This window comes from Stenella coeruleoalba (genome assembly GCF_951394435.1).
Source record: "Stenella coeruleoalba genome assembly, chromosome: 6".
Classification (NCBI taxonomy): Eukaryota; Metazoa; Chordata; class Mammalia; order Artiodactyla; family Delphinidae; genus Stenella; species Stenella coeruleoalba.
The window spans coordinates 108,902,140-108,928,000 of NC_137151.1; the positions used below are offsets into that span (position 1 = coordinate 108,902,140).

The following is a 25,861-nucleotide window of genomic DNA, read 5'->3' on the forward strand; positions in this document are numbered from 1 at the left end:
TGTGCCTAGAGCCCATGCTCTGCAGCAAGAGAAGCCACTACAATGAAGACCCAATGCAGCCAAAAATAAATAGAATTAAATATTTTTTAAAAATTCAATATTAAAACCAGGATTTTTTCCACTTTTTTCGGTGGTAAAATATGCATAAAATGTACCCTTTTAACCACAATTCTGCAACATTAAGTACATTCACATTATTGTACAACCAACAACCATCACCACCATCTGTTTCTGGAACATTTTTATCATCCCAGACAAAAACTCTGTACCCATTAAATAATAACTCCCCTTTCCCCCCCTCATCCCCTGGTCCCTGGTAATTATCATTCTACTTTCTGTCTCTATAAATTTGCCTCATATAAGTGGAATCACACAAAATTTGTCCTTTTGTGACTGCTTATTTCAGTTAGCATAATGTTTTCAAGGTTCATCCGTATGATAGCAATATATCAGAATTTCATTTCTTTTTAAGGCTGAATAATATTCCATTGTATGGATATACCACATTCATTTATTCATCTGTTGATGGACATTTGAGTGGTTTCCTCCTTTTGGCTATTGTGAAACGTGTTGGTCTGAACACAGGTGTACAAGTATCTGTTTGAGTCTCCACTTTCAACACAACCAGGATAGAACTTCCCTGGTGGCTCAGTGGTTAAGAATCCACCTGCCAATGCAGGGGACACGGATTCGATCCCCAGACCGGGAAGATCCCACATGCCACAGAGCAACTAAGCCCATGCGCCACAACTACTGAGCCTGTGCTCTAGAACCCATGAGCCACAACTACTGAGCCCACATCCTGTGACTACTGAAGCCCGCACGCCTAGAGCCCGTATTCTGCAACAAGAGAAGCCACTGCAATGAGAAGCCTATGCACCACAACGAAGAGTAGCCCCTGCTCGCCGCAACTAGAGAAAGCCCACACGCAGCAACGAAGACCCAATGCAGCCAAAAATTTAAAAAATTAAAAAACTAAAAAAGAATACAACCAACATATTGACCTTAACAAAATGCACTGCTCTTTTTCAGATATCCCCAGTTTTACTTGTACTCATGTGTGTGTATTAAGTTCTGTACAGTTTGTCATATGCGTAGGTTTGTGTATCCTCCACCAAGGTCAAGGTACAGAACAGTTCCAATACCACAAGGATCCTTCAAGTTATCTTTTCAGAATCACACCTACATCCCTCTCCACCCCCGACCTCACCCATCTCTACTGGCTGCGACTTAGTAGCAAAAGGATAAAAGTAGTAAATCTGACCTTCATTTCCAAAATTTTGTCATTGCAAAAATGTTATATACTGTAATAGTAAAACGTAAACTTTTCAGATTGACTTTTTTCACGTAGCATGATTTCCTGGAGATTCATCCAAGTTACTGTGGTATCAGTAGTTCGTTCCTTTCACTGCTAAGTAGTAATCCGTGGTTTGTACCGCAGTTAGTTTTACCATTGTCCTGTTGAATGACATCTAGACTAATTCTAGTTTTTGGCTATTAGACATAAAGCTGCTATAAACATTCATATACAAGTTTTTGTATGAACACAAGTTTTAATTTCAATGGGATAAATGTATACCATAGTATATGGTATGAGTACCATAGTATATTCTATGGTATGGATGTCCCGTAGTTTGGTTAACCATTCACCCGTTGAAGAATGGTATGGGGTTGTTTCCAGTTTGAGCTATTATGAATAAAACTGCTCTAAATATTTGTGTACAGATTTTTGTGTGAACATGAGTCATCATTTCTCTGGGGGAAAAAAAAAGCCCAGGCGTGCAGTTGCTGAATCCTATGGTAGTTGCAGGTTTAATTTTATTTTTTTAAGAATTTTTTGATGTAGACCATTTTTAAAGTCTTTATTGAATTTGTACAATATTGCTTCTGCTTTATGGGGTTTTTTATGTTTGTTTGTTGTTTTGGCCGTGAGGCATGTGAGATCCCAGCTCCCCGACCAGGGATCGAACCCACACCCCCTGCATTGGAAGGCGAAGTCTTAACCACTGGACCGCCAGGGAAGATCCTGCATCTTTAATTTTTAAAGAAATTTCCAAACTATCTCCAGAGTGGCTGTACCATTTTACATTCCCACCAGCAACATATCAGTGATCGACCTAGTTTCTCCACATCCTCACCAACATTTGGTATTGGGACTATTTTTTATCTTAGCTATTCTGCTAGTCGTGTAGTGATATCTCATTATGATTTAATTTGCATTTTCCTAATGGCTAATGACGCTGAACATCTTTTCATATATTTGTTTGCTATCTGTACATCCTGTTTGGTGAAATGTGTGTTCATGACTTTTGCCCATTTCTTTTTTGTTTGGTGTTTTGTTTTGGATTGGTTTTTTTGACCACGCCGCGAGGCTTGTGGGATCTCAGTTCCCCTACCAAGGATTGAACCCAGGCCACAGCAGTGAAAGCACTGAATCCTAACCACTACACCACCAGGGAACTCCCTGCCCATTTCTAATTGGATTGTTTGTGTTTTCACTCTTGAGTTTTAAGAGATTTCCCTATTTCTGGATACTGGCTTAGTTGCTCCATGGCAACTTGAACCCGTGTCACCTGCATTGGCAGGCGGATTCTTAACCACTGTGCCACCAGGGAAGCCCTATCCTTTGTTATCTAATCATCATCGTCAGATATGTGGTTTGCAAATATTTTCTCTGAACCTTTAGCTTGTTTCTTCATTCTCTTAACAGGGTCTTTCACAGAGCAAAAGTTTTTAATTTTGATGAGGACCAATTCATCATTTTTCCCTTTATAAATCATGCTTTTGTAAGTGTCAAGTCTAATGAATCTTTGTCTGGTTCTAGATCCTGAAGATTTTCTCCAATTTTTTTTTTTTTTTTTTTTGGCCTCGCCAAGTGGCTTGCGGACCTTCGTTCCCCAACCAGGAATGGAACCCAAGCCACGGCAGTGAAAGCGCTGAGTCCTAGCCACTGGACCACCAGGGAATTCCCTCTCCTACTTTTTGTCTAAAAGCTTTAGTGTTAAATTTACATTTGAGTCTGTGATCCATTTTGAGCAGATTGGCCTTCATGCAATTTCACTGCACGCATGCAGGGTTTAATATTCAGCAACAATTCCAGATCCGAGGGGACGACTATGCAGATTTCTGGAGCTCTGGCTCATGTAGACACTCTGCCCAGAGACCTCTGCTCTTAACCGTTACACACACTGCCTCCTCTGTAAGGTAGAGGTTGTGGAGGGTATCGATCAGTCATTAATCAGTTATACTCACCGAGTTCCTAACTATAGGGAAGGCCCCACAAAAGATGCGAAGAGGAAGACAGGATGCTGTCTTAGTCAGGTTTCTCCAGAGAAACAGAACCAATGAAAATATAGATGATAGATATAGATAGTTAGATAGATGATAGATAGATAGATAATAAGGAATGGGGTCATGTGAGGATAGAGGCCAAGAATCTCTAGATTTGCAAGCTGGAGAGCCAATGGCATATATAATCCCAGTCCGAGTCTGAAGGCCTGAGAAACAGGTGGGCCGGTGGTGTAAGTTCTAGTCCAACCCAAGTCTGAAGACAGGAGAAGACCAGTGTCCCAGTTCAAAAGTAGTCCTCAGGGAGAGAGAATTCTCCCTTACTCAGCCTTTTGTTCTCTTCGGGTCTTCAACTGGTTGGATGATACACCATTAGGGAGGGAAATCAGACTTACTTAGTCTACTAATTAAAATATATATATGTATATTTTTTTTGCGGTACACGGGCCTCTCACTGTTGTGGCCTCTCCCGCTGCGGAGCACAGGCTCCGGACGCGCAGGCTCAGCGGCCATGGCTCACGGGCCCAGCCGCTCCGCGGCATGTGCGATCTTCCCGGACCGGGGCACAAACCCGTGTCCCCTGCATCGGCAGGTGGACTCTCAACCACTGCGCCACCAGGGAAGCCTTGATTAAAATATTAATCTCCTCCAAAAACACCCTCACAGACATACCCAGAATGTTTGACCAAATTACTGGGCACCCCATGGCCCAGTCAAACTGAAACAAAAAATGAAACCATCACAGCATCCTACCCCAGCCCCACCCCACAGCCACCACCACGTGAGTCCAAGATAGCGACTGCAAACCTGTGTAAACCCTAGAGGTCAAGGATGGTGACCATACCTCGAGCAACAGGACTGCACAGCGAGCGACAAACCCCAGTGCAGTTCCCTCCTCTCTGACACGCCATTCACCCCCCTACCCGCACCCACATCTCTCCTGTCCCTCCAGCCTCTTCAATCAACGAGGAGCCAGGAGATTGGCTGCCTCCCCCCATCCTGGTTTCCTAAGCTTTGGCTCAAGTTTTTGACTCAACGTGGGGATACATCATATCCCAGATCAGGTCTGGATGTGAGAACCTGCCCCAATTTTCTCTGAGTTCTGAAGTTGCAGACTTTGGAGTTGGAAACCCCATGACAATTCAAGGTCTGAATCTTCTTGGCAGAAAAGAAAGGCTGCAGGGCATGGCAGGGAGAAGACTCTGAAGGAGGTAAGTGGGGGGATAAAGGAGCTGGCAGCTGGCAAGGAGAAGAGACGGGGAGCTGGAACGGTCTAGAGGTAATGGATTGGTCGCCCTCAGGTGGAATCCAGCCCATAGAAATGTACGTTTAGATTACACAATATTTTCAAAAAATTGTAGCCTAGTATTCAAAAAGCATATGTTGCATACATTTTCCAGCATCCTTGACAAGTCAGAGGACATGATGACAGTGGACCCACATTTCCACATGACAGTTGTCTGGAACTCTGTAAGCACTGCCCTCTTCAGACAGAGTTTATGACCTTTGTTTTGCTACAGTCCACCACTCCCTATTACCGTACCCCCCCCCCCCACAGCGGAGGCTTGGCATCTTTTGTCATTCAGTCCTGAGCTGGCACTATTTTTCTCATTCCCAACCTGTCTCATAGTTCATCTTACCTGCCTGGCCTCCTTGGACACCTAAACTTTTAACCACTTAGCTAGTCTGAGCCCTTCCTTTAACAGAAGAAACAAGATCAGAGACAGGACATGATCTGGTGACAATGTCAAGTGGATCGGTGGCAGAACAAGGACCAGAATTCCAGTGCCCCTTTCTTCTGAGGATCTCTTTGGCCTGAATCTTCAATGCATGTCCTTGTGGCAGTGCCTGGAAGGTCTTTCCCTCTGAGGCACTCAGTGGGAAACTGAGGTCGAGGTAGGCATCAGAACTCCCTTCCTCCCATTAGGCCAACCACTGGCCATGGGACTCAAGAATGAAAAGGAGAAGGGTCTGATTGTGCAGGGTGAGAGAAGGTGGAGGCAGGGGGCAGTCACGTGATCTAGACATGAATGCCCAAGTGGCAGGAAGTGTCTGAAATCAGAGCTAACTTGGGAGGCACAGAACTCGGGGTGCCTGGAAGGGAGCCAGAGGAGTTGTGGGACTCAGGCCAGGAGGGGAGCAAATGGCCATACCGTGGTCACCCAGACCCTTGCACCAGAGCTGGCCACTTCTGCCCTTGGAAAGTGTTTCACAAGGCTCCGTGCGTGTGAGAACAGCCCAGCTCAGCTGAGGATGGGTAAGAGGGTGTGGACTCACACACTCAGCAGCACCCAGAGAGGAAGCGTAGCCAGAAGGACTGCCCAGCACATCACTTGTGCAGAGTGCCTGAGTCTGCGGTCCTCATGACAGGTGAGCGGCCCCCTCCGGGGACAGAGTCTGAATGGGGGTGGGGGGGGAGTCAGGGGGGCAAGGACACCGGCCTGAGGCTGGGTTCTTCACATCCCCAAGGGCAGAGTGCCCCCTTGCCTCATCTCTGTGGGTCTGGAACCCCTGGGGCCTCCTTGGTTGCTGGAGGTGGCAGGGATGAGGCCAAGGGGCACACACGGTGGGGCCAGCTTTCCCTCCCCAGAGCCCACGTCCCTCTCCACATCCTCCGTGACGAGAGAGATCTGGGTCTGGGAATCTCTGCACTCACACGGAAGGAGGGTAATCATGAAGGCCCCGCTTCTCACACATCTTCTGTAATGTTTGGTCCGGGGTGGAGGTGGTGGACCCAAGATGGGAGTCAAGGCCTCCTGTTCAGTTGGGCCTTCATTTCTCCACTTTGCCAAGAGGAGGTGTGGGAAGAGGACAGATGGCTTTAATCCTGGGCCACCAGAAAGAGGCGTGTCACTCACCAAGGCTCATGGGGCCCCTTGCAGGTGACACAGGCCCCCCAAAGCTCAGCAGGACCAGATATGGTTCCATCTCTAGCCCACCCAACCCGGGGTTACAGCAAGAACCTCCCGGAGGGACCTACCTGAGCAAGAAGATCCCCATCCCAGATGCAGAACCGGTGAGGATGCTGGAAACTTCCTGGGGTCTTTCGGGATGGACAAGACCACATGGGATCTCACAGGGGGAGAGGGGTCCCTTCCAGCTCTGAGCAGCCTTGATGGACAATGGCAACCGCTGCCTCCCTGCTTCTGTCCCCAGTGCTTAGCTGGGGCACTTAATATTTGTCTAAAAATTATCAAGTGGCTTTCTAGATGAATCTCAGCTTTCCTAGGAAGGGAAAGGGACCTGGGGTGAATTCCGGTTGGAGCCTCAAGGATTTGTTGTAACATTTAAGGAAAGGACACAGACAAGGGCATCGGGAGACGTAGAGCCTGCCGGCTGGCTTCTAAGAGACCATCACCCTGCATTCCCAGAATCTTTAGCAGATGCCCAGGCTGCTAGGCTAACCCCCGGAATGGGGGTGGGGAGACCCTAGGCTCAGTGGACTCCAGAGAGGAGGCCCTGTGGTCTGAGAAGGGACTGGGCAGGGAGGTCTGACCCAGGAAAGCTCCCCTCTGGGCTCTGAGGATCTGCTGACTCAGGGCCTGCCCGAGGCAGGCTAGTCAAGTGTAGACCACAGAACCTGACCGATCCAGAAAGCTGATCTGCCGTGACTCAGCAAATCCTGAGTTCCTCCCACCCCCTGTGCTCCACTACCCCCCACCCCAGGGTGGCAGCTCCATGGCCCAGGGCAGGGCTGGCCAGCCTGGGCCCATGAGCCCAGAGGGGCTCACCTGGGGGCTGGCCATGGCCAGCGGCCCCCAAGCCTGTGTCCAAGACCCCTCACTCCACTTCCCTCCACAGGGCACGTTCAGCCTGCGGAAGTTGTGGGCCTTCACGGGGCCCGGTTTCCTTATGAGCATTGCTTTCCTGGACCCAGGAAACATCGAGTCGGATCTTCAGGCCGGGGCTGTGGCTGGATTCAAAGTGATTGAGTTGGGGCACGGTGGGGAGGGGGTGACCAGGCTAAGTTGGTGGAGACCCCCAGCTTGCCACGTTTCCCCAGAGTGGCCTTCATGGCCAGTGTTCCTGGGAACAGGTGTTAAGTTCAAATGGACCACAAAAGGGTCCCCAAAGCAGCCCTGCGGGAGTGGGGGGGTGTCTTCTAGCTCCATCTCCCCAACTCATTCCCCAGAGGGTGTCCTTGGTTAGAGGGTCCCAGCAGCTCAGGGCTTATCAGACTGGTCCCTCTGGCTGACGGCCTCTCCCTGGCTTCTCACAGCTGCTCTGGGTACTGCTGTGGGCCACCGTGTTGGGCTTGCTCTGCCAGCGACTTGCTGCCCGGCTGGGCGTGGTGACAGGCAAGGACTTGGGCGAAGTCTGTCATCTCTACTACCCTAAGGTGAGCTTGGTGCCCCTGGACAGGAAGCACCTGAAGAGGTGACTTGCCCAAGGTGAAAAACAGGAGGGCATTGGCTGGGGTGGGCACCGGGGACTTGGCCGTCAGTGTCCACGCAGGCCAACAGAAATCACGCCACTAGATATTTCAAAGGTATCTAATGCAGGGATGCAGTCACGAAGGTGTTGAAAGAGCTGGAGGAGCAAGGGAAGGAGGTGTTACCCAGAGATCAGAAAGCTGCTGGACAGGAGCCCAGGGGCCATCATTCGCACCCAAGCTTCTAGAGGCATTGCCGCCACTGCTGACTGGAGCCCATGTTGCCTGGTGCCCTTGCTGGTGCGAGCTCCAGAAGGGGGGGGGGTAAAAATGATGTCTCCCTGCCTTTCCATTTCCTTTAACTATTTCCTACTGTTGACCTAAAACAAATAGATTGCTAGATACTTCTCCAACAAAGATGGGTTGAGAATCATAACTGGGGAGAGAATCGTAACTGGGGAGTCTGAAGCCATGGGGAGCCACGTGCAAGTCTCCGCACAGCAAAGGAAGGAGAACACTTTTATGGAGGGGAAAGGGAATTTGGGAGGCTGATAGTCAACAAAGAGTCCATGGCTTTTCAGTGGCTGAGTCCTTGCCGGGAATGAAGAGGAGTCTTTCTTCTTCCTGTTGGGCTCTGCTATCTTCGCAGGGCGTGGGAGCTTCCCCTTCTCATCTCCCGACTCTATTTAATTGAGGCTTCTGTTGATTAATCTTACACCATGAAAACCTAACTGGAAGCCCGCTGGCAAGGCAGACTTGCAAATGTAGTTTGCAGGCTTCCAGCCCAGGAGTATAGAGCCGGGTACAGAAAGGTCAGTCAGTGTAGGTCTGAGACAACAGACAAATAATTGGTCCAGCCTTAATGACGGGATTACCTCCCCCTAGGTGCCCCGCACCCTTCTCTGGCTGACCATCGAGCTAGCCATCGTGGGCTCAGACATGCAGGAAGTCATTGGCACAGCTATCGCATTCAATCTGCTCTCAGCTGGACGGTACTCTGGAGGGGCCCCAGCTCTTCAGTCCAGGGCTGGGAACAGCGGCTTCTTCCTCCCCAGGCCTTCTATTTCCCTGTGTCCATTTCATCCTCCAGTCACCTCTGACTCAGAGCTATTGCCCAATTTGCTGGATGGGGAAGTGGAGACCCAGATATGTAAAGTGACTTTTCTCAAATCACACAGATGTCGGTCACCATGCAGCCTTCAGGACTGCAGCCCCAAGCTCCCTACCACGCTGGTCCTCCACACAGCTTGGCCCTTCCTAGCGTGTATGTGGCATTTTCCCGTCTCTAGCACACTCCCACTCCCCTCTCCCTTAGCTGTCTGGGGCCATTTGAGTGCCTGCTCCCAGGAAGCCACATTCTACAGTCTCCAGCCCTGAGGAGGGAGTTCCAGACTCCTGGACCGGGCGGGGCTGACGCAGGCCACTCTGGTTTCAGAATCCCACTCTGGGGTGGTGTCCTCATCACCATCGTGGACACATTCTTCTTCCTCTTCCTCGATAACTACGGTGGGTGTGCTTCTCATCCCATAGGGGACTTGGCGAGGGGGGGGACTGGCAATGAATGTAGGAGCTGATGCTCTGCTGAATTGGGAGAAGTGCTCCTAGCAGCCCCACTCTGACTGTACGGCCTTGAGCAAGTTACTTAGACTTCTGTTTCTTCATCTATAACACGTGGATAGTAGCACAGAGGCCACAGGGCTGTGGTGGGGCTGCACCGAGCGCTATATGTTAAGCACTTGGCACAGTGCCTGGAACAAAGTGCTCAAGATACCAGCCATTAATAATTGTTTATGTTATAATTTTGGTTGTTTGGTTTTTCGGTTCTGCCCCTTTGTTCTCCCCCTAGGGTTGCGGAAGCTGGAAGCCTTTTTTGGATTTCTTATTACCATTATGGCCTTGACCTTCGGCTATGAGGTGGGAAGCCGTACCAGTACCACGTCCCCACACCAAGGCCACCCCACTCCGCCCCATGCAGAGCCTGAGAGGAGCGGGGAGCGGACCTTAGCCACGCTCCCTAGTGGCCAGGGTTGGGGTAGAGGGTGAGAATGGCTGCTCAGGGGTGGGGTGGAGCCTGACCGAGGCTCCTCTCCACAGTATGTGGTGGCACGTCCTGCTCAGGGAGCACTTCTTCGGGACCTGTTCCTGCCCTCGTGCCCTGGCTGCGGCCAGCCCGAGCTGCTGCAGGCCGTGGGCATCATTGGCGCCATCATCATGCCCCACAACATCTACCTGCACTCAGCCCTGGTCAAGGTGAGCAGACTGGAGGGGAGGGAGACATGCTTTCTCCCTAAGGGCCACACCGGCTCCACCCCCAAGGCTGGGGCCCCGCCCTTTTGGCTCCCAACTCTGTGAATTTAGGAGGGAAGTGAATCACTCTTTATTCAATATGTAATAATAGAGGGTCTACTGTGTGCTGGGAGCTGGGGGTCAGTGATGAAGAGACAGATAAGTCCTCTGCCTTCTTAGAGCATGCATTCTAGCAGGAGAGACAGACCATGGGCAAGTAAACAATAAAGGAAAGAAATGGATTGTGAAAGGTGCTCTGAAGGAAACAACACAGAGAAGTATGATGGCGAATGACTGGGGAGGGGGCTCCTTTAGAAAAGGAGTCAGCCAAGGCCTTTGAAACATGAAGGATGGGAAGGAAGACCAGGGGAGAAGAGATTCTAAGCAGAGGGACTGGCAAGTGCAAAGGCCCTGAGGCAGAAACAAAGGCCTATCCCAGACGGCCATGTAGGGGGCTTTAGAAAGAACTGGGGTTTGGGAGGAACATAGGTAGAGGTGTGAGGGTAGAGAATGTTGGGATGACTCAGGGACTTCGGTGCTTCCCTCCCTTTGACTTTCATAGTCTCGAGAGATAGACCGGACCCGCAGGGCAGACATCCGAGAAGCCAACATGTACTTCCTGATTGAAGCCGCCATCGCACTGTCTGTCTCCTTCTTCATCAACCTCTTTGTTGTGGCTGTCTTTGGGCAAGCCTTCTACCAGCAAACCAACCAGGCTGCGGTGAGGCACACCCCATGCCCACATGCCCTTCAGGCTTTGCTGGGGACTCCAAAGAGTGCAGCTAAGCCCTTCGAGTCTCTGTCCTGTACTCCAGGCACTGGTAGGGGAGGGAGTCTGCGACCCTGGCCTCTGGCTGGGAGCCCCTTCCCCACCCCACTGGGGAGACACGTGGTCTCCTACATAGGCTTGCACGTGGTCAGCCCCACGCCAGGGGCTACAAGGCACAGACGTCCAGGGGAGGTGACTAGGGGGAGGAGCTGAGTCTTGGAGGATCCAGCATTCCAGCTGCACCTTGAAGGATGGGCAGGATTTGCCCAGCAAACTGTAGGGAGGGCATTCTGGGAGGGGGCTGCCTGCCTGAGCACGAGCGTGGGGTCAGGAATATGCAGGCAGGCAATTTCTTTCCTTGAGTTTCTAGTGATAATCTTCATTATTAGTAGATAAACTGTCATTCATTCAGCAAAGATTTATTGAGCATTTGTGATGTATCAGCCAGTGTCTTAGGCCCTAGGGATACAGCAGCCAATGATAGAGACCTTGCCCTCTTGCAGATGAAATTCGGAGGCAGTGAGCAAACAGGAAACAAATCAACGGATCAGTTGATCGGTTTCAAAGGAAAATATGAACCATGTTGTGAAGGAAATAAAGGGGGTGATGAAACATAATTGGGGGTGTGGTGAGGGAGGGACTACTACATTAGGCCAGGTGGTCAGGAGAGACCTCTTGGAGGAGGTGACATTTGAGCGGGCTCTGAAGGCGAAGGAACCGGCCAGCTCCTCCCTGGTTCTCTGGGATCTGGGACTCTGCCTGTCTCAGTTTTTGAGTGAGTCTCTGTCCCAAGGCTCTAACAACTGCTAGCCAGTGTTGGGCGCTTACTGAACGCTGACGGGGTGGGGTGGGGATGGGACAGACTGGCCAAGCCTCCGGGGACATGGGCACTGCCACTGCCTTGCTGTGTGACCTTGTGAGGTCATAGCCCTCCCTGGGTCTCTGCTCCTTAGCATAAGGAGAGAGGTCTAAATAGGATGGCAAACCATAGTCACACATTGCCTTCGAGACCAGCCGAGTCACAGAGCTGCGGGAAGGGGGTCCCAGGTAAGGGAGAAGGGCCTGTGGGGCAGCCTGAGTCCCTGCCGACCAATTGTCTCTCTGTGGTAATGCCAGCTCTTACAATCCAAGAGCAGCTGGAAACCAGGGTCTCATGTTAAATCTTCTCAATTGTAAATGTCAACCAATTCACACTTAAGAAAAAAAAAATTTGTTAGTCACAGAAAATATGTCTGGCTGGATTCAGCCCGCGGGCCACTAGTTTTCAATCCTTGGTCAAGGCTTGGAGGTCTGATTTTCCAACATTGAGTGTGCGCTTCACATCTCCTTCCTACTGCCCGGTGCCCGCAGTTCAACGTCTGTGCTAACAGCAGCCTCCACGACTACGCCAAGATCTTCCCCAGGAACAACCTTACAGTGGCGGTGGACATTTACCAAGGAGTAAGCGCGAGGCAGGGCGGGTATGGAAGGGCTCGATGCCGCGGGGCTCCTCGCCACGCCCACCTCAGAGGTAGCGTCTGCGCGAGAAGGGGCGGACCCATGGCTCTGACCACACCCCTCCCTCCAGGGCGTGATCCTAGGCTGCCTCTTTGGCCCCGCAGCCCTCTACATCTGGGCGGTGGGTCTGCTGGCCGCCGGGCAGAGCTCCACGATGACCGGCACCTACGCGGGACAGTTTGTGATGGAGGTGGGGCTGGGGCGGGCCGGGGCGGGCAGGGGACTGAGGGCAAGGCACACTACTCGGGGCTCGGACATCCGCTTCCTTGATCCTTAAGGCAGCCCAACGGGTGCCCTTATAAGCCCCATTTTACAGATGAGAAAACTGAGATTCAGCGAGATGAGGCCCGAAACTGCAAACCCAGAACTAATAGAAGCCTTTTCTCCAACACGGTTTAGTCTTCAGCAATCAGCTGTGGGAGGGGAACACCCCCTAATTTCCCCCCATCTATCCCCTCACCACCAACTATGGACAGAGCTGCCCCCATTTCAAAGATGGAGAAACAGAGTGTTCCTCCAGGCATGAGATGGGCTGAGGGAGGATAGAGGGTCCCTCCCTTGGAACACAGTCCTGCACCCCGCCACCAAGGTGCCCACCCCACCCCCCAGGGCTTCCTGAAGCTGCGGTGGTCACGCTTCGCCCGAGTCCTGCTCACTCGCTCCTGTGCCATCCTGCCCACCGTGCTCGTGGCAGTCTTCAGGGACCTGCGGGACCTGTCAGGCCTCAACGACCTGCTCAACGTGCTGCAGAGCCTGCTGGTGAGCCTGCGGGCCCTATCACCTCCTTCCCGCTGTGGAGCCAAACAGGAACCACGGCAATCCCCCTACAGAGCCTCCCCTGCGTCCCAGGCGCTATTCTAAACACACCTTATCTACAAGCCTCATGTACTCTCCACAGCCACCCCAGGGGGTAGGAACCACCACTATCCCCATTTTGCAGATGGGAAAACTGATGCGTGCAGTTAAGTGACCAGTGGCACAGCTGGGATACAAGCTCAGGCAGCCTGGGGCCAGAGCCCCCAAACACTTTCTCCTGCTTTCGAGCCCCTACAACCTTGGAAGGCAGAGAGGTGGAGAAACTGAGGCTCAGAGTGGTTAGGAGGCTTTCCCAAGGCTGCACAGTGAGGCAGAGGGTGACTGGAGCCCCGGCCTGCTCCTCCCCTCCTTACTGTATTCTAAGGGCAGGGTCCCTCAGCCCCCTCCTCCCGCTTCTCCCCAGCTTCCCTTCGCTGTGCTGCCCATCCTCACGTTCACCAGCATGCCCGCCCTGATGCAGGAGTTTACCAATGGCCTGTGAGTACTCCCCAACCCCAGCACTGGACTTACATTACCACACTTGATCCTCACAACCACCAAGAGGTAGGAAGTCCCATTATTCCCACTACCCAGATAAGGTCAGAGAGGTTAAGAAACTTGCCGAAGGTCACACAGCTAGCTAGCAAGTGGAGGAGCCAGGACTGGAATCCTGGGCCAGGGGCTGTTTCTAGAGCTTGAGGTCCTCCCCCTCACCTCAGACTCTGCTTTTGCCAAATCCTGCCAGTGTGGTGCCTGGAGGGCCCAGGAGGCAGAAGTTGGCCAGGGGTCTGCTCCAGGGCCCACAGCCCTGGGAAGCTGGCTTTGTGTATCCACCCCCCACCTTAGCTCCAGGCTGGCTGTGGGCACTGGAGGAGATGCAGCCAATCCTGAGCCTCCCTCTCGTCCCCAAGGGTGAGCAAGGCCTTCACTTCTTCCATCATGGTGCTCATCTGTGCCATTAACCTCTACTTTGTGGTCAGCTACTTGCCCAGCCTACCCCACCCTGCCTACTTCAGCCTTGTGGCACTGCTGGCTGCAGTCTACCTGGGCCTCACCATCTACCTGGTACTGTTGGGTCCGCGGGCGCCTTGGGGATGGGGGAGGCAAGGAGAAGAGACAACAGATGGAGGGCTTAGTTGGGGGATGCACTGGGGCTTCCCCAAAGGTCTTGTCCTCTCCCCTACTCATGGTCACCCCTCCTCCAGACCTGGACCTGTCTCATCACCCATGGAGCCACCCTTCTGGCCCACAGTTCCCACCAACACTTTCTGTATGGGCTTCCTGAAGAGGATCAGAAGGCCTCTGGATGAGCTCCCACCCAGGGCATGGCCGAGGGTGTAACGAGTGGGGCAGACTGGCCTGCTGGACCAGTGGGGGTCGGGGGCGGTGTGGAGGCAGCAAGATGGAGTTCTGGAAGCAGGCCAACCCTGGTTCCCCTGGTTCCGTAGGGACCTGCTGTCTCCTAGTTTGGACAAGTGATTAACCTCCGGATCTCAGTGTTCTCAACTATAAAATGGGGACACCAACCTCGCAGCGGAGGTAAATAAAGCACTTTAACACAGAGCCTGGCACTTGAGACTTAAAAAAAAAAAATCATTCCTAAAGTATTTATTGAGCACCTATAGGAGTAACCTGACAGACCAACCCAATTGGGGGTGGGACACAGGCTCCAAACTGGTACTTTAAAAATAGAGTCTGAAAACGATAAATAAATGCTAATTCACTTCTTATCCAAAAGAGCAGGGAAATGGAAACAGGAAAGCACAAAATCCCTGAACCATCAAGAATAGTCCCCCTCCCCGAAGGTCTGCCTCGCTCCCACTCTCGCTGGAGTGGCCTCAGCCTTTCTGTTCCACCTGAAACCCCTTTTCCAGGCAGGAAAACAGAAGCGCGGTTCTCCCCTTAGGGCGCCAAGTCCTAAGGAACCCAAGAATCGGTGCCTCTCAGGCCCAATTCCTTTGCCATCTCCCCAGGGGACCAGGCGGCCGGGACTCCCACGCCGCGCAGTTAACGCTCCCTGGGCGTTGACTCCCAGCTCCCCCTAGGGACAGGGACGATCCCGAGCGCCGGTACTCCCCGCCTCCAAAGAGGAGGAGGCTGTCACTCGGGCTTCGCGCCCGGGGGCCTCGGAATCCGCTCAGGCGGGAAGGTGGGGTGAGCTCTGTGGGCGGGGAATCCCCTCGGCCGCAGGGAGCGGCCCGGCGCCCTTTCGCCCCTTGAAGGGGCTGCACTTTACAGACGCTCCCTGGGCTGTTTCTAGGCTCCCCCAAGTCCCTCCTGCCTCTTCCCGTCCCTTGGACCCCAGCCCCCGAGCTGTGGCGAGCGTCGGCGGTGAGGGGCCGCCAGCCCTTTCCCCTAGATTGAGCTTGGAGTGGGCGCTGTGCCTGGAAGCACCCCCGATTTCCCGGGGATGCGGCGGGGCAGGCAGCTGGGCTCCGCGCTCTGGTTGAGGAGCTTGTTTATGAGAAGAATTTCCTCTTTCTTAAAAGGGCAACGAAACAAGTGGGGCCCTCTAAGAGGGACGGGATGGGACAGGTCTGGCTCACCCGAGCAACGGTGGAGAGGTACCTGGGCTAGAACGCCGTCCAACCTCCTTCTCCCGGCTTGTCCCTGGAGAAGATGGGGCCCCTGCGAACTGAAAGAGAGGATGAATGGGGGCCAGGTAGCGGAGAAACGGGAGACCCCTTTTTTGCTTCCCTGAGGTGCCCCCAGCTGTACCCCCTGCCCACCCCTCTGGTCAATTTTGTAGGTATTAGTTGGGCGCCAGCCCTGTGCTAGACCTGGGGAAGGGAGGCACGGTCTCGAATTAAAGATGTCAGCTCTCTAGGAGCTCACACTGGGTTGGGGGGAACCTAAGTAAATGACAACAAAACACTGACGATCCGAAGTGTGCGTCAGGCACACCTGCAACCGATGAGGCAAGGCCCACAGAAGATAAACTCCTGGACAATATTTTGAAAGCTGAATAGACATAGGGAGAGCAATCAAGGGAGAGATGAGCATGCCGGGAGTTGGGGTGGGGGGGTCAGTGTATGCAAAAGCTAGAGACTTGCAACCTTGTTGGGAGTTCCTCAGAAGAACGGGCAGGCTGGTCATACCAATAGGCAAGTCTGGAGCTTAGAACTTGGGGTAAAGGAAGGTGAGGAGGGGAGGGGACCAAAGGGCCAGCTAAGGGTTGCTGCGGGCCTGGGTAAGGCGTTAGCGATGAAGTCAGGCCAAGGTCAGTCATACCCAGACAGGGACGCCTCCAAAAGGGCTGCTCCCTCCCCAGTAGCTCTGGTCCTCCCAGCCCCCAGGTTCAGATCTAACTAGATGCTTCATCAGCCCCTCAGGCTGGGAGTGGCCTGACACCTTTACTCTCCCCAGAAGCTTCCACCCACAACTCCATCCCCACAGACACCCCAGACCCGGCACTGCACAGGCATCCTGACTCACTCCGCATCCACCCCGCTCTGTCGGAATGTGCACCACGGTGTGTCTCGGAGCCTGGGAGGAGGGCATCCGGCCTTTCTGCTCGGCATTCCCCCTACCCACTTGCCTGGGTTGGACCCTTACCAACCCTATTTGGCAGAGAAGGAAGCTGAGGTGCTGGATGAACAAGACACTTGTCCATAATTGCCAGACCGACCCCGGCTGAGTCCTAGTGTTTCTCGACTCACAGTCCCCATGACTTTATCCGTCCTGGGGCGCAAACCTATGAAACAGATAAAAATAAACTATGCGGGTACGGCGACCCCCCCACCTGCTGTAGTAGAGAGGGTAGAGGGAGAGCAGCTGGGTGTGGACTCCCCTCCTTCCTGAGGAAACCCAAAGAACCCGCCCCACCTTACAGAACGCTTCCACCAGCAACTCTGTCCCCACAGACCCCAGACCGCCGCACTGCACGGGCGTCTGGGCTCACTCCGCATCCACTCCGCCCCGGCGGAAAGTGCACCACTGAGCGTGAGAAGAGGGCAGGTCTCGCTGGGAGGAGACCCCCACCAGCGAAGGCTCGGAGGAGACGATGGAGGGTGGGGGGGGGGGTAGGCGGTGAAGGGAATAGCGACGGGAGGGGGGCAGCAGTGCTGCCCAGTGCCCTATGCCCAGTGCCCTATCCCCGCGTTAGCTCCCCTGACCCTCAGTGGCACAGTCGGCCAGGTTCCAGCCTTCACAGAGGGAAAGACGAAGGGAGTGGAAAGCGAGCCGCCCTGCTCAGGCCAGGGGCGAGGCCCGGGGTTCACTCAGCCCTCCGCCGCACATTTCCTTTTGGGGTCGGCGCCGGCTGAGCATCCGGAGAGAATGCCGAGGCCCCGCCCCGGGGCCGTACCGAAGGGGAGGGGGCTCGGCGCGGCGACAGGAATCCAACCTCTGCCGCCGCCGGAGGGCGGGTCGAGTCGCTAGCTCGTCGGGACTCAGTTTCTTTATCTGTAAAATGGGTTAAAAAACGGATTGTTCTGAGAAGTAAATGAGATGAGAGGCGCAGCCAAAGCGGGACCCAGACTAAGCGCTCGCCGCAAGTTGGCGATTATCGTGATTAAATGCAATGATGGCAGCCGGCCGGCGGCGTAGTAAGATGTTCCGGAAAAACCCGAACAAACTTTTTGGCTAACTCAATAGCAGAAAGGGGGGTCGTGGAGTCCACAGGATTCACAGCCTCTGACCACCTCCTCCTCGCCCTGCTGCCCAGCCCCGAAGCTGGCGCGCCTTTGGGCGAGCGCCGCTCCCCTCGCGGGGCCTCTCGCTCCCCGGCTCTCCCCTCCGCCCGGCCTGGAGGACGCGCGCCGCGTAAGCACCCCGCGGCCGGACGGGACTGGACGCGCCAGCCCCGCCCCGCCCCGCCCGGCGGGGGAAGGAAATGCTGAGGCGTGTTTGTCAAGGCTTGGCGTTATGAATATTTTTAAAACGTGAACACAAAATAGTAACGGCAAATGGAAGGAACTTCATAAACAGGAAAAAAAAAAACCACCCGCAAACCTCACCGCGCATCACACGGGAGTTTCCCTCGTGAAGAATCTGCGTGGAAACGCGGGCCCCGCGCCCGCCGGTGTGTCTGTACAGACCCAGGTGGAGCGGGTGTTCAAGGTCCTCCAGTTGACGGTGTGGTCCCCACGGTTGGGCATTGAGCCCAAAGGGATGGGGGCCCCACTGTGTGTAGCCGCCGCTTGATTTTCCCCCCTGCCCAACAGTCACATCGTGGCCGGCGTAGGGAGTAGGGGAGGGGCCTAGAAAAGCCTCTTGGAGGGGGTGTCATTTCTTCGAGGTCGGTGGGATTTGGCTGTGAGAAGTCGAAGGAGGCGCCTTCCAGGCCGGGAGAACAGCAGGTACAAAGGCCCTGAGGCGTGGAGGCGCTAGGCTTCTGGCGAGAAAGCCAGGTGGCTGGAGTGGACGTGGCCGGGCGCCAGGTGAGGCGGTTGGGAGAGGTCGGCAGGGGGCATCCCGGGGCAGACAGTTGGAATTTCCACGCCCTACAACTCCGGGTTTAGGGGAAGGGGCCCGAGACTGCGGTAGGTGGTGACAGTCTTGGTCCGGTTAAGAGCCTAATTGTGTGGATCTGCACAGACGTTTGAAGGTAGCAAAGAGTCTTTGCACGCTCACGACTTCCCTGCGAGATGGCCCCTAGACCGCCGGAGAGACCCATTTTACAGACTAGACGGTGTTACCCTATTTCCCAGATGAGGAAACCGAGAAGCTGCCAGCCCCCGACCCTCGGAATGTGCAGAGGTGGAGCCGCGCCGCCCTCGGGGCACTCCCGGGCGTGGGCGCTCCGGGCGGGCCCTGGCCCCTGGCCGCCCAGCGCCGGAGAATGGTGGGCCGGGTGCCGGCCCTGCCACGCAGCCGCAGAGGCTCGGCCCCGCAGGCGGGCGGGCGGCAGGAAGGGAGGCGACGCCCCCTGGAGTGCGGCAGGAACCCGGCCGGGCCCGCCTCCTACCCGCCAAGCCGCGCCGGCCCCAGAAGTGATGAAAGCCTCGGCCAAGTCCAGGTCACGCCGAAACCGTTGCCCTTTTAAGGGGGAGCCTTGAAACGGCGCCCGGGTTCCATGTTTGCATCCGCCTCGCGGGGAGGAAACTCCATGTTGTAACAAAGTTTCCTCCGCGCCCCCTCCCTCCCCCTCCCCCTTAGAACCTGGCTCCCCTCCCCTCCGAAGCTCGCGGGGATCCCTCCCTCCCACCCCTCCCCTCCCCCCCGCGCCCCAATTCCGGCCCGAGCCGGGGGGGAGGCCGGGCGCCCGGGCCAGAGTCCGGCCGGAGCGGAGCGCGCCCGGCCCCATGGACAGCTCGGCCGTCATTACTCAGATCAGCAAGGAGGAAGCGCGGAGCCCGCTACGGAGCAAAGGTATTGGGGCGCGCGGAGGGACCCGCAATCCGGGCGCTGCGGGGAGGAGGAGGGGGCCGCGACCCTCCCCAGGGCAGCCGCCGCTGCCGCCCCAGGCTCCCGACTCGGCGGGGCCCGAAGCTTCCAACCGGAGGGGGAGCTGGTTGAGAGTTTGAACTCGCAGAGGTTCAGAGACGCGGGGCGGGGCCTGCCCCCTTTTGGGCGCTCCTGTCTGCTCGAGGTGGGGAAACTGAGGCAGGGGTAGAGAAGGGGCGCCCTCCGGGTTTCCCGGACTGGCTGTGCGCGATGCCCGAGAGTCGCCCCCTCCCCCCCATTGGCGCCAGTGGGGCTGGGAGATGGGGGGGTTGAAGAGGGCGCCTTCAGGCCACCAGCTGAGACTCCGCCCCCTCTGGGCCGCGGTCTGGTCGGGTCGAGGGAGGGGGCGCAGAGGTGACAGCGGGCTGGGGAGGGTTGGAAGGATCTCCCGCTACCACACAGCCACGTTCTTCACAAACTTTCGCGTCACTTGTGGAGGCGCCGAGCCTCTCGGAGACGCAGAGAGGGACAACCACTTTTAAGGATCGCCAGCGCGCCCGCGGGGAGACCCGCGTCGGACCGGGAACTCGGAGCCCCGGCTGCAGGCCGGTGGGCGCCGGGTCTGTGCGCACACGCACCGACTCGAGATGCCGCCGGCCTCGGCCGGGCACCCCGGGGCTTGACGGGTCTGGGCAGGGGGTCTGCCTTTCCTTGTCCCGGTGTTGACTTAAGAGGCTAGGAAGTCGCTCCAGGTCTTCGCACCTGTGGCCTGGGCCTAGCTCTGCCCGGGCCGGGTGGAGGGGATGTTGGAGGGCGGGCCGTCTATCAGCGGGACCTAAGTTGGAAGTCCGGGCGGGGGCGGAGGAGGAGGGGCCAGCAGATGGCGGCAGGACACTGGCCCCAGGCACCCACCCCCTGTCTCTGGGCCCAGCCTCAGGGAGGACTTTGCACCTCTGGAGGCGGAGAGGATGGAAGGAGGGGAAGGAGAGCAGGAGTGGGCCCCAGGGCCCCAGGCCTCAACCCTCTCTGGCAGGGGCCCTACTGAATAGGGGCTGCTCAGGTACAGGGTGTGTCAGGAGGTGCCCCCAGTGGGCTGATCCCCCAGCAGCGATGGAGGCTGTTAGGAAGAGAAAACACCTTCAGTCCCCGCCTCCAGCCAGCCCACTCCCTAATGTGGGTAACTTTGTACCCACACTAGAAGGACTTGTGGGGAGCGGAGGGGTGGCCTGGAGCCAAGACTGTCTGGATGCCACTTTCGTGTGTCTCCCTCAATGAAGGCAGCACGGCCAGAGCCTCTCGGCCCAGGGGCTCGTGCCTGGGCACACGTGCCCACCTCTGCAGGCCAGTCAGCGTGCCTTCCCCCACCTTGGGCCTCCCTGCTTCAGGTGACCAGAAGTCTGCGGCTTCTCAGAAGCCCCGGAGTCGGGGCCTCCTCCACTCACTGTTCTGCTGTGTCTGCCGGGATGATGGGGAGGCCCTGCCTGCCCACAGTGGGGCGCCCCTGCTCGTGGAGGAGAACGGTGCTGTCCCCAAGGTGTGTGATGGCCAGGAGGGCGCTGCAGGGGCACCTGGGCTCAGCCCTCAGGGGGTTTAGGGTGAGGGGGCTCTTCATGACCTGCTCGTAGGCCCTGGAAGGAGGGTGGAGCCCCCCTGTCCCCCCACCAAGCCCTCCACCCTCCCAGGCCTTCCCAGCCCTGAATGCCCCAAGACTGCCTCCCAGGGGAGGGCCCCCCAACCACGGGAATTCTGAATTTCCCCTTCAGAAGTGGAAGCTTTCCTCTGCCTTGGTCTCCCAGGTCAGGAAGTGAAGCCCAGAGAGCCAGGCGGCCTACCCCAGGCTCCAGAGTTGGCAGGGGCAAAGCTGGGAAGGGGTTGGTCTCTCCCACTGTCCTTGTGGCTCGCCAGGTAGAGGGCTGGGGGAGGGAAGACATGTGGAGGAGAAATGACTGGGGCTTGAGAGAGGTGCTGCAGCCAGCCCCGCCCGTCCCCACAGCAGACCCCAGTCCAGTACCTGCTCCCCGAGGCCAAGGCCCAGGACTCGGACAAGATCTGCGTAGTCATCGACCTGGACGAGACCCTGGTGCACAGCTCCTTCAAGGTGGGCCCTGCCCAGCAGCCCTCAGCCCCGGGTCTCTAAGGGAGTCTGCCCTGGCCTGGGAGGCGGTCTCGGCGGGCCTCGCCCCAGCTCCAGCAGCTCTTTTCCCCCCTCACAGCCAGTGAACAATGCCGACTTCATCATCCCTGTGGAGATTGATGGGGTGGTCCACCAGGTGAGGGGCCGGGTGTGGGGGGAGGTGGTAGGCTTGGCATCTGTCTTCCAGACCCCAGGCTCTTCCCACCAATCCTGAGAGTCCCAGATGGGACTCTGATAGATGTGGAATGTCAGAGGCCCAGAGAGGGTGTGAGACTTGCCTAAGGTCACACGGACCCTCAGGGACTTGGCCCGACTCCAAGGCCTGCAGGGAGTCGGGGTCCTCTTCGGTGCCCCCTCGCCCCACCCTGCCCGGGACCCAGTTCAAGTAATTCAGGATAGGTTGTGTGCTGTCCAGCCTGTTCTCCATTACTTGGCTCGGGGGCCGGTGCTCTGCAGCTCTGGGGTGAGGGGGTTGCCCCCAGGCCCCTACATCTGGCTGAGGCCATGGTGGAGGAAGGGGCTAGGAATTAGTGATTCCCTTTGAGGCAGGGCCCGAAACCAGGAGTTGGAGGTTCATTTTGATACTCTTCTGGATGGGTGGGTGTCTTCCCCAGCGGTGGTTGCACCGGCTGGCTGAGTGGAGCCCGCAGGCCATGGGACCAGCCTCCCTCCCGTGCCTCCTCCACCCACTCCCTCCCAGCCCCCGGCCGCCCCGCCCCACCCAGGCCTCTGGGCCAGCAGTCCCCTCACTGGCCCACCCCCCAGGTCTATGTGCTGAAGCGGCCCCACGTCGACGAGTTCCTGCAGCGGATGGGTGAGCTCTTCGAATGTGTGCTGTTCACCGCCAGCCTTGCCAAGGTGAGCCCTCCACGCTCCGAAGGCCTCCTGGGGCATCTCTGCTTCCTATCTGCCTCCAGCGCACGACCTCTGGGCAGTGACCTCTGGGTCGCTCTTGGCCCTGGATGACCCACCTCCTGCCCCCCAGTACGCAGACCCAGTAGCTGACCTGCTGGACAAGTGGGGGGCCTTCCGGGCGCGGCTGTTTCGTGAGTCATGCGTCTTCCACCGGGGGAACTATGTGAAGGACCTGAGCCGGCTGGGCCGAGACCTTCGGCGGGTGCTCATCCTGGACAACTCACCCGCCTCCTATGTCTTCCATCCAGATAACGCCGTAAGTGCCAGGCAGGGTGGGGATGGGGGCCCCTGCTGGGGTCTGGTGCCCTCCCATTCCTCCCTCTTTCCTCAGTGACCCATGCCTGCTGCCCACCCGCCTGGTCCACCCACTGCTGCTCCCTGTTCTGTGTTAGTCACTCAGTCCATTCTGCCTGCAGATACAGGGCACCTGCCATGGGCTCGGGTCCCTGCTGGACACTGGAGCAGTTTCCATTTTTCATACCGCCAGTCGTGAGCTGTTAGTGGAACACGGAAATAATTTAGTGGGTCTTAGTTGGGATTTTTTTAAAAAATGAAATAGAACCGAAAATATCAGAGTGCTTAGCACACGGTAAGGTTAAGTATGGTCCCGTGGAACCTCTGCTCTGACCTGCGTGTAAATGTGACTCACTGGGGCTGCCGTCAGAATGTCTGAGGACTGGGTAAGGGGCTTCCAGGAGGTGGCCCGTCGAGCAGTGGGTGCTCAGGATCGATCTGCACATTCTGTGCTCAGGGCCACCTGCCCCCCTCACCGCCCTACACCCATCTGCTCAGGTACCGGTGGCCTCGTGGTTTGACAACATGAGTGACACAGAGCTCCACGATCTCCTGCCCTTCTTCGAGCAGCTCAGCCGTGTGGATGACGTGTACTCAGTGCTCAGGCAGCCTCGGCCCGGCAGCTAGTGAGGCGCCACGGGGCCAGGACCTGCCCCCGACCGCACCCTCACCCCTCACACGCGGACTCTTCCTAAAGAAAACTCAGCGCCACGGGGAAGTGGGCGTCTCCCCCGCCAGCCCGGCCAGGCTGTGCAGGGGGCGGCAGGCTGCACCGAGGGCGCCGAGTCCCCGGGTCCCTGTGTCAGTGCCTTAGAACCTCCTCCTTCTTGGGGGGACCTGGGGGGCCCTGCGTGCCGCCTCCCTCCTTTCTCTCTCTCTCTCTCTCTCTCTCTCTCTCTGCATGGCCATGTTTCTCTGCTGCCAAATTGGGTCCCTCGGGCCCTTCCAGTTCTGCCTGGGGGAGGGGCAGAGTTTTGCTGCCCCACGCCTTGGGCCCCCAGCCTGGGAACAGTGGACACCAAGTGCCTTGCATAGAGCCCTCTTCTCGGCCCAATTTTCCCAGGGCCACGATCCGGGTCAGCTCTGCCTGGAACAGCCATCAGGTTGCAGCAATCTAGGCTGGTGGGGGAGGACCCAGTCTCCCCACCTCCTACCTTGGGACTGCTATAGCCTCCACCAATCTCTGCCTAGGAGGGCGGGGAGGGTAGAAGATCTGTTACCACTTGTAAAGGGAGCAGGGGTCTGTCCTTCAAGACCCTAGAATCCAGCTTCTCTGGGCTCATCAGCACCTGAGGGCTGCTTCCCACACGGCCCAAGCTCCAACCTCTCACCTTTGCCTTGACCACCCCGAGGCCCTGGGGTTTGGTGCCCCAGCTCCGAGTGTGGAGGCATAGGCAGGATCCCTTTGCGGTGCCGTATAAATATGTATATGTGTATATAGATTTTTAGGGGAAGGGGAGAGGGAAGGGTTGGGGTGGAGACACCCCTCCCTCACCCCTTTCCTGGACCCATAAACTGGGGGGAGGAGGGAAAGGATTTCTACATTTTTTAAACTGCTATTTTCTGAATGAAACAGGCTGGGCCAAAGGGCCAGGCCCTGTCCTTTGTCCGTCACACCCTTTTCAGCTCCGTTGATTCATACATTCAAAACACATTTGTTGAGCACCTTCTCTGTGCCCAGCGCTATGCTAGGCCCACCACGGCGTGTGCGTGTGTGGGTCTCTACACCGCCTAAGGGGTGCCTCCCCTACCCACCCCATACTTCACCGGTGCCTTTAGGGGATCTGTAGGAGGTGGGACCCTTCTTGCGGAGTTTGGGGGCTCCAGGAAGCCTGGCCAAGCTGTCCCCCTCCCCTGTGCCAACCCACCCCTGCAGCCCTCTGCCTCGCGCCCTGCTGGCTGGGGGCAGCTCCCAGGACATGCTGCCTTCCAGCTCTGAGTCCTTTGTCTGGAACCCCTCCCCCAAATGCTGGGTCTGGAGGTCAAGGCCTTGGGCTCTCCCCAGGGCCTGTCGGTTAAGGGGACCCACATACCAGTGCCAAGGGGGATGTCAGGTGGAGATGTCGTTACCCTTCCCCCCCCCCCCAGAGCTGGGGGTGGGAGGGAGGACAAGGTTGGTCTGAATCAGGTGAGCTTCCCATCTAAGTGCCTTCTCTGTAACGGAGAGCCCCAAAGTGATGAGAACTAAAGAGAAAGCCAGACCCCCCTATCCTGACTCTGTGGTTATTGCGGGGGTGGGGGCGTTGATGTGCGGGGAGTCCCATGAAGCCACACCTCGCCTCAGCAAACCCTTAGGAGCGACGGCAGTAGTAGTGGAGGGAAGGGCTGCCCTAAGCCCCCTGGGGCTTCAGTGAAAGTGCGAACTTTGAATGGATCTGCGTGCATCCGGCTGTGCTATTTAATTCTACCTCTTGGCCTCAGTTAGCTAATCTGCAGAATGGAGACAGGCCCTCTACAGAATTGATTAAACGCCTGCACAGGGAGGACTCAATATTATTAGCTCTAAAGCAAGCTGAAATGCGTCCCTAGGAGAGGCCCCTGGAAGGTATTCGGAGACGGGAGGGGTGTGGTCTCCGCTCTGGAGCGGAGGGGAGGGGCTCATGAGGCCCCAGAGTGGGGAGGTGGGGTGCGGGACGAGTTAGAGGGAAGCCAAGTTCAGCTCCAAACGGAAGAACTTGGAACGCGGTTGATCCAGGCCGCGTGCGGGCGGCCGAGGCGTCGCGGGCTGAGCCGCGCCGCCAGACGTGCTGGCAGGCTGAGGCGTCTGGGGCTCTGGGGAGGATGGGTGGGATCGCGGGCTCGGTCTCGTTCACCTCCGCACCCACTCCGGCCGCGGCCTCTCACTACCCGCCGACCGCACCCTCGCACGAGCCTCTGGCCCACTTCCTGCCTCCGCTCCTCCGGCCCTGGCAGCACTTCCTTTGCAAAACTGGGCAGCCCCAGGCCCTGGCAGGAAGTGCCTTCCCGGCCCGCCCTCTCCTGCTTCCCACGGTGGCCGCTAGAGGCCTCTCTCCGCGCGGACGCCCGGGGTCCCCAGCCCCGGGCCTCCGCTGCCCGCCCTCTGGGCGCACACACCCAGCCCTCTCCCCCACCCCGCCCGTGGCTGGAAAGATGAGGGCAGGCTTCATTCCCCCCTCTACCGGGAGTGGGTAGCTTCTGGCTCCATCCCGCCCGCCCGAACAAA

General features: G+C 56.7%; 2 protein-coding genes across 4 annotated transcripts; both read left to right on the forward strand.

Moving 5' to 3' along the window:
• The first annotated feature begins 5,633 nt into the window (after window positions 1-5,633).
• SLC11A1 (solute carrier family 11 member 1) lies at window positions 5,634-14,578 on the forward strand. Of its 2 annotated transcripts, none has more exons than XM_079924917.1 (15): window positions 5,634-5,658; window positions 6,084-6,304; window positions 7,090-7,212; window positions 7,508-7,627; window positions 8,546-8,652; window positions 9,096-9,166; window positions 9,507-9,574; window positions 9,755-9,910; window positions 10,509-10,667; window positions 12,066-12,155; window positions 12,283-12,402; window positions 12,822-12,971; window positions 13,432-13,505; window positions 13,919-14,072; window positions 14,213-14,578. In XM_079924917.1, the coding sequence occupies exons 1-15, from the start codon at window positions 5,652-5,654 to the stop codon at window positions 14,315-14,317; spliced, it is 1,725 nt and encodes a 574-aa protein (XP_079781043.1). In that variant the 5' UTR covers window positions 5,634-5,651; the 3' UTR covers window positions 14,318-14,578. The 2 variants fall into 2 exon arrangements, with proteins under 2 accessions (XP_079781043.1, XP_079781044.1); XM_079924918.1 differs by having other exon boundaries at window positions 6,171-6,304.
• A 4,527-nt stretch (window positions 14,579-19,105) lies between these two features.
• On the forward strand, window positions 19,106-25,560 carry CTDSP1 (CTD small phosphatase 1). Of its 2 annotated transcripts, none has more exons than XM_079923754.1 (7): window positions 19,106-19,319; window positions 20,720-20,868; window positions 21,328-21,432; window positions 21,548-21,604; window positions 22,234-22,326; window positions 22,454-22,639; window positions 23,176-25,560. In XM_079923754.1, exons 1-7 carry the CDS (start codon window positions 19,253-19,255, stop codon window positions 23,302-23,304), a joined length of 786 nt encoding a protein of 261 aa, XP_079779880.1. In that variant the 5' UTR covers window positions 19,106-19,252; the 3' UTR covers window positions 23,305-25,560. The 2 variants fall into 2 exon arrangements, with proteins under 2 accessions (XP_079779880.1, XP_079779881.1); XM_079923755.1 differs by having other exon boundaries at window positions 19,107-19,319; window positions 21,331-21,432.
• The last annotated feature ends 301 nt before the right edge of the window (window positions 25,561-25,861 follow it).

Coding starts and splice junctions, on each gene's coding strand:
- CTDSP1 (XM_079923754.1), top strand. CDS start 19,253: ATGGACAGCTCGGCCGTCATTACTCAGATCAGCAAGGAGGAAGCGCGG. Junction 19,320..20,719: donor GAGCCCGCTACGGAGCAAAG/GTATTGGGGCGC, acceptor TCCCTGCTTCAG/GTGACCAGAAGTCTGCGGCT. Junction 22,327..22,453: donor TCACCGCCAGCCTTGCCAAG/GTGAGCCCTCCA, acceptor CCTGCCCCCCAG/TACGCAGACCCAGTAGCTGA.
- SLC11A1 (XM_079924917.1), top strand. Junction 8,653..9,095: donor AATCTGCTCTCAGCTGGACG/GTACTCTGGAGG, acceptor CTCTGGTTTCAG/AATCCCACTCTGGGGTGGTG. Junction 9,575..9,754: donor CCTTGACCTTCGGCTATGAG/GTGGGAAGCCGT, acceptor TCCTCTCCACAG/TATGTGGTGGCACGTCCTGC.